The following is a 12,500-nucleotide window of genomic DNA, read 5'->3' as shown; positions in this document are numbered from 1 at the left end:
TTATACACGTGGTTTTTGAGCTCCATTTCTCAGCTCTTGGACGTTCACATCTCGGTATCGAAGCATCCCTGAAAATAACACGGGGTAAAAACGATGCCACGAAAGAAGTCTGTAATTCAAATCGCAGGTTTATGTGAGTTTTCGTTTCTATAGTATTCTACAGTTGATTCTAGGTTTAATTGAAGCGGAAGAACGTTTATAGCTGCTAGAATGTAAATGAGAACAGAGACTAATTTCACACACATTCTGCAACGTAACTACATATTAATAAAAAGTCAATCATATATTTACTACATTTTATATCTAGTCGTTCGTCTGTTGCTGTGGGGTACGAAGAATTAAACACTTCTGGAAATGTGGTTAAACAAAATTTCAAGCGTAAAGTCGATTTTTTTAATGTCACTTTGCCCACACATTGCAGCACCGTGAAATTCTTTTTTTTTTGCACATTCCAGTGATGGAAATCTGGACTTGAGTGCAGGATCAGCATTGATACAGTGCCCACAAAGCACAGAGAGTTAAGGGCCTTTCTTAAGGGCCCAAGAGTTGCAGCCCTTTTAAGAGTTAGACAGTACTTTTAACCTAGATATATATAAAAAATTTATTAAATATATAAGCTGCATTTTTAGTTTTATGTGATAATAATACGATAATATATATTTATTTACAAATTCCTTACAGATCAGAACAATTACTTACTAGTCTGTAAATAAGTAAATCAATAATCAATATTGTTGTATTGAAAAATTATATATATATATATATATTACAGATAACTTTATTTTATGGAATGTATAATTTTATGTGATATTTATTGTATTTAATATCAGTGGATATATTATGGATAATATTATCGTATATAATATATCATTAAATATATCAAAACCAGAATTACTTTTATTGTACAAGCAATTTGTCATGGTGTGATTTAGCTCTAGAAATACACACACACACACACACACACACACACACACACACACACACACACACACACACACACACATATATATATAAAGACATTAAACTGTCCAAAGGTGCAGGGGTGTAATATAGTAGTCTTGATTTATATCAATATAAAGTATAAAATGTAATTTTTTAGGGATAAAGTGGATTTTAGGGACTGTCTGTTGAAATGATTGGTGATTAATCAGATTAGATCAGATCAGATCAGATCAGATCAGATCAGTGTTTGATGTTCAGTTTGTGATGATGAATCTCCATGTCCACAGTCGCACATTTGAGGAAGCACCGTGTTGGAGATGTTTGCCCACATGTTTTATTTCCTAATACACGGTGTCCTTTTACAGCGCAGATGTTTTGAGGCATGTCCGTGGAGCCGGAGCGCGTTTTGGTGATGTTTCTGTGCGCAGCTCCGAGCAGCTGGAGGTTTCCGCGCAGCGCAGACTGAAAGTTGGCTCGTAAGAAGCGCACACACCTCGGACACGGACCGGAGTTTCTCATTGGGATCACACGCGGAATTTCACAGCGCACACACCGGACTCGTGTATGTGTGTGTGTGTGTGTGTGTGTGTGTGTGTGTGTGTGTGTGTGTGTGTGTGTGTGTGTGAGAGTGAGTAAGTGAGTGGGTTTTGTCGGAGGACTCTGATGTGAACTTTGCTGAAGTTTGCGGAGTTTATTTTGAGGGGGGAGGAGGAGGAGGAGGAGGGAGGGAGTCGCGGTGGTTACGGATGTTTCCCCCGAGCGGAGAATGAACGAGGCAGGCGATCAGGAGGCGGCCGCGGTGCCGCGGAAGCACCGACTCATGTCCGCGGTCCACGGAGGAGCGTCTCCGGGGGGTCTGACGTGCCGACCGGGTCGCGTGCTGAACGGAGTCGTGTTGGTGCACTGTTTCGTGTGCGGCAGCGGCGTGACGCCGGGCAAGGAGCTGCAGCTGCAGGTCAAACACCGGCACGGGAGCGCGCCGTTCTTCCCGTTCCTGCACGGCCAGGAGCCCGCGCCGGGAGCCGCTGAGGTCGGAGCCGACGGTCACGCGCTTGTGTGCGCGGTGTGCCACTGCTTCCTGCGCGAGCAGTGGAACGCGTTCGAGCGCAGCCGCACGCCGCTCGACAAGCGCGTGTACTGGCTCAAGAGGCCGCACCAGTGCGACGCCAGGCGCGCGCCGCGCGAATGGAACGCGACACGTGACGCGGAGGCGCGACCCTCTGCGAGCGGCCAGGACGGTGACGGCGACGAGTCGGACTTCTCGTCGTTCTCGGACAACGAGCACGCGTCGGACCAAGACTCGGACATGGGAGAAAGGATAGGAGGAGGAATACAAATAGGAGAGGAGAAAGAGAAGTGCCTCAAATTCCCCCCGAGAGCGTGCAAGGACACCCGGGACGCCGAGAAGCTCGAAAACGCGAGGATGAATCACGTGGCGCTCTCACGTCTCCACGGGAACTTGGCACGGCGTGACTGTGGGAGCCCTTCTGCTGACACACCCACCCAGGACATGCAGGACAGACGGAGTGGCTGGAACTCCAGGCTGCAGCAGTTGCTCTTCGGGCCTGGTGAGGATTTCAGATCACATGAACATGCCAAAGAAGCAGGTCTTAACCAGCTGTGTGACTCGGATGCATCTGATGGCAATGAGATCAATGTAACAAGTGATGAAGATCATGAGGATGTGAGGAGGGTTATGGACAGACACGTGTGCTACATCTGCAGTAGCAGACTTCTACCGAACATCCGCTTTGAAGTGTGTGTGCAGAAGCAGGAGAGAGCAATCTCTGAGCCGTTCTTCCCCTTCCTGTGGTTGCACACACCTCCACCGGAGGCTTTGCCAATAAGCCCAGGAGGCCGCACGTTGGTATGTGCCAGCTGCCATGCGTCACTCATGCAGCAGTGGCAAAGCTTTGAGCTGGCCGACGTACCTGTCCTACAGCGTCTTTATGTGGTGCCAGTTAACGTAGATGGCACAACGTCACCCAACATGGATGGCATCAAAATTCGTCCTCTTTCTTCTGTACACCCTCCCAGGAACGCCTGCTATTTATGCGGACAGGATTGTGCCCAAGATATCAGGGTGGCATACTCACGTGCTGGGGTAGGAAAAGCCCGTGGTGCCATGTACTTTCCGTTTATCAACCTGCTCCCGTGCCCACCAAATGCCCAAAGCATGCGAGATGGCCAGGTACATTGCTGTTCCACCTGCTACACCATCTTAGAAGACATCTGGGGAGCGTATCGTCTGTGCCTCAGCGAGGAGCTTATCACGTCTGTCAGCACTTTCCTTGGGAGATACCACCACACTACTACTACTTCAGGAGGAGTCTCGAGCAGCCTCGTCAGGACGCATGAGAGCATTCCAGCTACCCTTCACCACACCTCGGTTTGTTACCTGTGTGGCACGGAGCTCTCTGGAGGTACTGAGCACCAGCTTCATGTGAATCCTCCTGGACGATGTGGAGAGAAAGAGCCCTTCTTTCCTTTTCTCACGGTGCATACGCCGGCCCCTCGCTCCCGTCCTGCAGATGCCACCGGCTTGGTGGCTGCTTGTTCGCTTTGCTATCACGATCTTCTGGCTCAGTGGGCGCAGCACGAGGCTGCAGGATCAGGGCCATCCAGCAGCCCCTGGTCACGTCAGTACAGCTGCGAATCTTTTGTCTGCTTTTTCTGCAGGCAGGAGAAAAGAAGGGCCCTGGGGTTGAGGGCGGTCAACGTCGCTCGGCTGCCCGTCTTCCTCTACGCCCCACGCGTTCGCCACACTCTTGTGGTGGATGATGGGAAACAACTTACAATTGGCTCATGTGTGGAATGTAAATCCATGGTCTTGGCTGGACAGAACATGCACCAGGATGGCAATCTGGACCATGGAAGACCAGCAGGGACTAAACAGAAGGTAAGAACATGCGGATGCTATTACTTTTGCAAAAAAAAAAGAAAAAAGTTCTGGCTCAGAGGGTTTTGTGATGTTCATGATGTTCTCTTATTGTTTTATTGCTGAAGATAAACAGCACATCTGTGTATTTTCCATCTGTGGAAAAAGGTGCAGCTTTATCCAGGTGGTGGTCGTGGTGGTGATGGTGGAGAGATAGAGCCTCGAGAAATAAATAAAAAGTCTTTTGGAAATGGGCAGCTTTCCTTAAACCGCTGTTAAAACGCAGACGTCTGAGCCAAGGCAAGCTTTGTCTGATTTCTGTGGGGGTTTGTGTGGAGGAGGAAACAGAGAGTGTGTTCATATAGGAATCTAGGTAAGAACTGAAGAAGAGTGGTCACACAGTTTACATGAGACAGACAGCATGTGTGTGTGTGTGTGTGTGTGTGTGTGTGTGTGTGTGTGTGTGTGTGTGTGTGTGTGTGTGTGTGTGTGTGGGAGGAGGTCGTGTGTGGCAGTGGAGGTGCTTTTCGTCGTGAAGGATGAGCCTGTGTTGTTGTTTACTCACTCGCCGATCCAGTAAACGTTCCACTCTGATGCCATGGAGCTTGGCAAAGCCTTTGGTGGTGCTGTGGATGTTCAATGGATGGGTGAGGAGAGGTATAGAGAGTCGAGATGATGGAACATAACCTAAAGCAAGGGTCAGGAGGTTCACCCAGCAAGGAAGCTGAAAGAAAGAAATCAGATGATTAATAAAGGGATTGAGGGAGGTAGAAATGATCAGGGATGATCTGTGCTTCTGTAGAAAACACCAATTTTTTCAGCTGTTTGGTGGAGCTGTTTCTGTTCTCTCTGGAAGGCCTTGATTAAAAGAAGTTGTTCCTGAACCTGACACTAATGGAGTTGGAGGAAGTTATGTCTTTTTGCAGAGGTGTTTGGATCATTGTGACATGGTAGATTGACTTTATGGACCTTGAACACGTATGAGAAAACTGTGGGCTCCTTAGAGACGCCATGTTTATGTTTTAAACAAAAGAAAAAATCAATAAATGTGGCAAAAAGAACGGAAATAAAGGCATCCTTTAGCTCCCAGTTGTAAAACAGAAGACACTTCACTCCCATGACCCCTCTCATGTTCTCGCTTCGACCCAAACACATTTATCTAAACGTGTGGAATAAAGTCAGAAGCCTTTTCGAGGGGTGTGATTGTGGGAATGGGGTTTTCCTGGATTGCAAGGTGTTTCTGCCTGAAGCCAAGTCATGATCTCGTAGTTGATGGAAAGACAGAGAGAGAGAGAGAGAGAGAGAGAGAGAGAGAGAGAGAGAGAGAGATTGAAAGAGAAAGAGGGGTAGTAATGACTCCCGTGGTGAGAGGAACAGGTGCTGAGTCGTTTTGTGACATGTGATCTTTGCTTAAGTACTGATATATTTGTGTGTCAGGGTCAAGACAGAAGGTCTTCTCTTCTCTTCTCTTCTCTTCTTTTCTCTTCTCTTCTCTTCTCTTCTCTTCTCTTCTCTTCTCTTTTTGTCTCCCCTTATCTATGTGTCTTCTTATCTCTTCTGGTCTCATCTCATCTCATCTCTTCTCTTCTCATCAATGTTCGTCTCTCCTCTTCTCTTTTCATTTCTTATCTTCTCTCCACTTCTTTTTCTCTTCTCCTCTGTTTTTTTCTCATCTCTATTGATCTCTTCTCATTTCTTGCCCTCTCTCCTCGTCTCTTCTTATCTTTTCTTTCCTCTCCTTGTCTCTTCTCTTTTCGTCTCGTTTCTTTTCTGTTTCTTCTCTTCTCGTTGCTTCTGGTCGCTTCTCTTCTTCTGTTCTGCATAGGCAAAAGTTTAGACACCCTCCTCGCTCTCCTCTGCTGTGCCACTATGAGATTTACAGATTGTAAATTGAGTGTCAGTTTATTGCCTGCATCCAAATTAGCTGGTGTCATGGGAGAGGAGCTCGACTGGTGTAGGTCAGATGATACCCACGCTTGTAATAACTGCTTATTCAAATTACCTTTTCTGTTAACTGGAACCTATGCTAAGCTTCACTCATGCTAATCTTCAATCATGCTAGCTGAAGTCATGTTCTCTGGGTCATGTAGTCATTTTTTTGAGTACCTTTTTTTTCTGCAAAATACAAACAGGTACCGTAAGTCCAATTGTTTTGTCAGTGTGCATTTCAGCGCTGCGTATCGACATAAAAGCACCCACATCACGCGTTCTTCTGAGAAGAAACAGAGATAGAGGATAGAGGTACTCTTCTGGAATAAGCAAGTTGTACACGCTTTCATTCTTTCACTCAATTATCCTCATGGGTGCAATAGCTAGCCTGTGTGTGTGTGTGTGTGTGTGTGTGTGTCAATTTGACCAGAAGGATGAAAAAGGGGATGGCGTCAGGAATCTGTTTGCATGTGAACATATTTAACTTGTAGATCTGTGTGTGTGTGTGTGTGTGTGTGTGTGTGTGTGTGTGTGTGTGTGTGTGTGTGTGTGTGTGTGTGTGTGTAACTAGAGATGTCCTCATGAATACACAATCTTTACTGAATGAAGTATTTGAAATGGCAACAAAACCAAACATGCAGGTATTCGTACAGTATTTTTAAAAGTTTAGTGATAAAAACATCTCCAGCAGGTTCGAGACCTCAAAAAGCTTCTACACTGCATATCATTCACACTGTCTAAAATTGCATATGTAATATAATACACACCGCGTGTGTGTGTGTGTGTGTGTGTGTGTGTGTGTGTGTGTGTGTGTGTGTGTGTGTGTGTGTGTGTGTGTGACCTCTCTCATTAATGTCGCACGAACAGACCCATTGCAGGAAATACTACATTTCCCATGAGGCCCTGTTGAGGGCCACATAGCCACAGCCAGAACCAAGGGGTCAAACCTGGAGCAACAATCAGCTTCCAACCCAGACTGACTGTTCACTTTAGTGAATGTTTGTATGTTTCTGATTGAATTTTGTGGACTCCTGACCATAACATTATGTCCGTTTTGAATATCTCATTACACACTGCATCTCTATTTACTGTTATAATAAGCTCCACTCTTCCGGGCAGATGTTCCACTAGATTTTGTGGAGATTCATTCAGCTACAAGGGTGTTAGTAAAGTCAGGTACTGATGAGAAGGTGAGAAAGTCTGGGGTGCAGTCAGCGTTCACATCCATCCCATAGGTGTTCAATAGGGTTGGAGCTCTATAGCAGGAGATCTTCCACTCCAATCCGTGTAAAGCAGATCTTCATGGAGCCGGCTTTGTACACAAATGTCGTGATGGAACATGTTTGGGTCTCAAACAGCTCATTGGTTAAGATGAGTTCAATTAATGAGATGAACAACTAAATTCTGTTTCCTGCACATAACCTACAGAGATTTTGCGATGCTTTGCTCAGACGTGTCCAGTAGAAAGTAAACGAATCACTCTTTAAAACGACTCGTTCATCTGAGTCACATGAAAGACCTAATAATGAATGAATGGTTCATGAACAAGTCATCACTAGTGCCTATGAGTTTTTTCCTTATTAGTGAGCCAGTGGTGAGGAACAACTCCCTGAGATGTATGGGGATGAAACCTTGAGAGGAACCAGATCTAAAAGGGAACCTCATCTGGGTGGCACCGAATGTCCATTATAGATTTATTATTGTTGAGGTGTGCAGTTCAGTAAATTGTTCATGCCAACTGTTGTTTTGTACCATTATAGCAGACTGTTTATATTAATGATGGTCTAAATCCATCTCTTGAGCTGCTCTTTAAGGATCTTCAGACTGTTTATTTGGAACCATCCTCAGCTTCAGATCTAACTGAATTCAATTCAAATTTTTTTTCAATTTCTTTTTTACAATGGACTCAAAACAACTGTCTCAAAGCAGCTTTACAGAGGCAATAGTTTGTTCTTTACAATTGTGAGTTTGTCTCCAAACTTCTCTGAAATTCATTCATTTAAAACACTCTTTCATCTCTAAAGTTTACGAATAATAGCTGATTGTCCTCAGTTCTTCAGCACACACTGTTCTGTGGAAGGAATAACAGCTAGCGTTTCTTTAAATAAACGACTAAAACACCGTTTCGTGGAAGTAACGGCTGCCAAATGCACCAAATATTCTACAGATTTTTAAAAAGTCTGTCCTTTTTTGCGCGAGCTTTGCCGAGCGTGCTCAGTAAGTCTGACTGGACGATCTGATTACTGTAAGAGGATGTTTGCACTGGCACTGCAGTATACTGCTTTCTATGTAGCTGCTGTTTTACAGTTTTTCTCGGCTGCTTTGGAAAAATTCTCAAATCATCCTTAATATTTGCTAACCAGTAAATGCATTTCTCAAAACAATGTTTACAAACAGAACAAAACATTGGATTTCTTGCAAAAGACTGCACTTTTCTCAAAATCCTCAGTTCCTCTCACAAAAGTGAGTATTTGTGTCCGTGAACATCTCATTCCCATCGGATTTAAAAATCCCTTTGTGATTGTTCACAAACAAAATCGTCAAAATGTTTATTCATGTTGTCAGTATGACGCTGCACAGTTTCAGTGTTTCTTGATATAAACGTTGGTTTGGATCACAGCGACTGAAAATGCACAAAATTTCACTTCCTTCTGTTTGGTATCTGAGTTTCAGCACAAATTCCTTTATTTAATTGGATATTTGATTTATATGGATTGTATGCGACCGAACAGGATTCACACTTTTACTGTACACGTGTTCGTTTGTTCCTTTGTTTTCAGAATGTATAATTCTGTGTTTTGTCTGTATTCACTCTCCAACTGAAGCTTCACCACATTCACCTTTGACCTGTTTTACAGAACTGGTTGATTATTGGTCGATCTGATGTCGTTCACTCGCCTTCATTAGTGACGTTCAAGATTCATCTGTACAATTCATCAGTTCATCACATTTACAAAAATATTGAATATAAATTTTAGATGACAGATGATGAAAACTGGTTTAATTATTGTGCCTTCAATGACATTTACAATGAACTGATGCTAAGATGTTTTTTGGGGTTAAAACTATTCAAGTGAAACCAGTAGAATATATTTTGATCAACATGTGCAACTGATAATGTAGGAAACAGCAGACACCCGTACACGATCAGTTAAATTAATGTACAAACGCATTCGCGATTAAATCGAGCAACGAGAAAATGTTTTTATGATGAGCACAAGTGAAGACATGACGTGGAGGAACAAGTAGTTTTGAGAATTTTCATTTCTGATCTGAGAAACACTGCAAAGCAGCTGAGAAAAAACTAATGTATATAAATTAAGCGATAGGAGGAGCCTGTTTTTGACTTTCTAAAATGTAACTATAAATGGATAAATGTTATTTGGGCTATATGTATGTGTGCTGCACACTCACACCATTATCTCCGCACGCTTTTAACCAGCGCTGAACTCAGCTGTGATCTGTCTCGCATCTAATCCCAATTTTGTGGTGCACTGTACATTCCTCACAAGACCTCTGAGCCAGAAGCTTTGGCTCCAATAGTCACACTTCTACCCCCACGTGCACGTTCACGGCTACTCTACTCTTTAGTCAGATCAGCTCAGAGCTCCAGATGATTCTTTTCACACTTGAGAGCCTTTCAGAAACCCAAACCCGGTCTTATGATGATGAAGTACCAAGAACTCTATTTGCTGAACACCTACAGCATTGTGACTTGGAAATATCTAGAAGATCATCTTCAGAAGATTGGTTTAAATAAGAAGGGCAGAGATTAACCTTTCTATCTATCTATCTATCTATCTATCTATCTATCTATCTATCTATCTATCTATCTATCTATCTATCTATCTATCTATCTATCTATCTATCTATCTATCTATCTATCTATCTATCTATCTATCTATCTATCTATCTATCTATCTATCTACACTAGTGGGGCAAAAGTATAGACACCCGACTTTTCCACCATATGTGGTTCTTCCCCAAACTGTTACACCACACACACACACACACACACACACACACACACACACACACAGTTAATCAACTCATAAGAATAAGTGAAAATCAAGGAAAAATATTTTTCCCTGTAATAATTTTCATTTTATAGCTACACTGCTTTTGGCCAAAAGTATTGGGACACTCGACTTTTCCACTCATAGGTTCTTCTCCAAACTGTTACCACAAAGTTTAAGGCACACAATTGGATTTTGATTCAGTATCATGAAACTTTTCATTTCACATGAACTAGAAGATCCAAACCTGTTCCAGCATGATGACGCCCCTGTCCACAAAGCCAGCTCCATAAAGATCTGCTTGACATAAGTTGGCAAGGAAGATCTCCTGCTACAAAGCTCTAAATTTTAACTTTACTGAACACCTTTGTGATGAATATGACGACACCACAGGCCTCCTTACGTACATCAGTACCTGACTTTACTAAGGAGCACAAATCTCCATAAGCACACTCCAAAATCTAGTGGAACATCTTCTCAGGAGAGCAGAGGTTATTATAAAAGCAGATGGAGACTACATGTATAATGGGATGTATAATAACCTTTTTTTCTCCATACAGTGTATCTACAATCTTGTTTCTCAGGAGACAACTCTTCCTTCAGTACATTTAATTTGATTTTACCGACTGTTCTCTGGTTGAGATGTGTACTCTGGAACCCTTCTTCTGTTTTCATAAAAGATTTGATTAAAAAAACAGATCAAAATAGACAGAACTTGCAAATCAAATGTTCTTCATTTGAAAATCTGGACTGATTTTCTCGGGCTGCTGCAAACATTTGTTAAAAATCACGCACTGATCCGCATTAGCAGAACATCAGAGAGGACCTGTGAAGTTTTAGAGAGTTCATCACTGATACAATCGTACGCACAGGTCATTTAAAAAACCTGTCTTCATTTTTATTTCGGTATGAATCAGAAATCATAAAAGAAAAAAAGCTGCAAGCCGGAGACGGATTTCTTTGTAATATTTGTTATTTCAAATTTTAAAAAAGTGTATTAAAGACATCACGTGATTCAATTCTCTAACGTGAATGTGACGTACGAAAACTTTGGAGTTTAATATCTTTTTTTCACGATTAGTTCTCGTGTTAGAAAACTTTTATTGAAACTAATTTAGGGTTTTACATCGAACCTGGACAAACCCTGAGAGCCCTGATGCATGGTCAAATATTTGTGGTCGCCTAGTCAGCGTTTTTTTTTTTCCACATTTGCACATTAATCCATATTTGCTGAACATCTCATTCCACATGTAGTCTCAGTTTGCTGTTATAATAACCTTTACTCTCCTGGGAAGATGTTCCACTAGATTTTGGAGTGTGCTTGTGGAGATTTGTGTGAGATTCAGCCAAAAGGTCGTTAGTACGGTTTTATTCGAAATCAGCTTTTTCCATGAGCAAACTGGAAAAACAAACAAAAAATAGATACACTGTATGGAGAAAAGTGTGCTTTTTGAAGATCACAATCGACTTGTAGTCCCCTTTTTCTCTTATAAGAACCTGCACTCTTCTGGGAAGATGTTCCACTAGATTTTGGAGTGCGTTCGTGGAGATTTGTGCTCCTTTGTAAAGTCAGGTATTGATGTAGGTAGCTCATCTCAAAGGGTTGAGGTCAGAACTCTATACTCATGATCTTCTACTCCAACCCATGTTAAGCATGTCTACATGGAGTCATTGTCACTCTGGAACAAGTTTGGATCTCTGAGTTCGAACGAAGGGAACATTTTATGATACAACATCCATAGACGTCCTATACAATTGTGCACCTTCAATTTTGTGGTAACAGTTTGAGAAAGAACCTCATATGTGTCCAAATACTTTTGCCTGTAACGTTGCAGTGTCCCTATTCTCTGTATTGCCCGCACTTCCTGTTTAAGTTGATGAGTCTATTAAAAGATAAACCGAGACATAACAAGGAGATCACCGAGGTCAAAAGTTCACACAGGTGGCAACCGTTCTCCTGAAGCTCTGTGTTAATATGTTAGATGATCTCAGTTCAGTGGAGGAACTTTTGCGCATTTGTAAGTCACAGGAACCCGGTCAGGAACCCGGTCAGAAATTTGAGCAGGATTAGCTGAATTTTGATTACAAAGCTGTGTGGAGAGATCGTGGATTTCTGGATTTTTTCTTATGTCCACACTGTGTTTTGATAGAAGAGATCCCAGTTCCTGCTGTGTTTATTTAAAAACTAAGTAAGCATCGTTCTCGGTGAGCGAGTTACAGTAGGAGCAACGTTTCTCATTCGTCTGTCCGTCCTCGGTAAGCTCTTTATCCTGTTCAGGGTGGTGGTAGATCCTGGATGCGACGTGGGAATACACCCTGGTTACGCCACCTGTTTGCAAACAAAAAACACACATAGATGTTTGTTTTATTAATAAGTGTAAATAGAAGTAGACTATGAGTTCTTATCTTCATGCTCATCCAAACGCATTCTCACAAGAGCTTGAACTTGCTTGGTGGCCTTTCAGACTAATGTGTTTATAAGGGAGTGTGTAAGTTCCTGCCAGGTTTTTAGCCTCTTCCTTGTTATTTCTTCTTCCTGAATCGCATAAAACGAGGTCTTCCCGTGTGAACCCTTCCCCGTGCCACCCTGTCATTGTGCTCTGCCCCCCAGGGGGTTTCCTGGGACGACTGGAGCACCTTGATGAGGCTTGTGCTCTTGGCTCGGAAACGTGCAATCCCAAAACGGGGCTCTGAGACTTGCCAGTTCAGCGTTTAAACCCTCCAAGGACACCGAG

General features: G+C 43.0%; 1 protein-coding gene across 4 annotated transcripts in view; it reads left to right on the top strand.

The window, feature by feature from the left end:
- The first annotated feature begins 1,355 nt into the window (after positions 1-1,355).
- gse1b (Gse1 coiled-coil protein b) overlaps positions 1,356-12,500 on the top strand; it is a 221,858-nt gene continuing 210,713 nt past the window's right edge. The window contains exons 1-2 of one of the 4 annotated variants that reach the window (XM_083552817.1): positions 1,357-1,518; positions 1,580-3,841. In XM_083552817.1, coding sequence (XP_083408943.1) covers positions 1,709-3,841 — 2,133 coding nt within the window. In that variant the 5' untranslated portion in view covers positions 1,357-1,518; positions 1,580-1,708. Of the gene's footprint in view, positions 3,842-12,500 lie in introns of all 4 variants that reach the window. The other 3 variants (XM_083552818.1, XM_083552819.1, XM_083552820.1) reach the window with 3 other exon arrangements.

The sequence above is a fragment of the Silurus aristotelis genome (assembly GCF_946808225.1).
Source record: "Silurus aristotelis genome assembly, chromosome: 10".
Classification (NCBI taxonomy): Eukaryota; Metazoa; Chordata; class Actinopteri; order Siluriformes; family Siluridae; genus Silurus; species Silurus aristotelis.
This window is presented reverse-complemented; position numbering and strand designations above follow the sequence as displayed.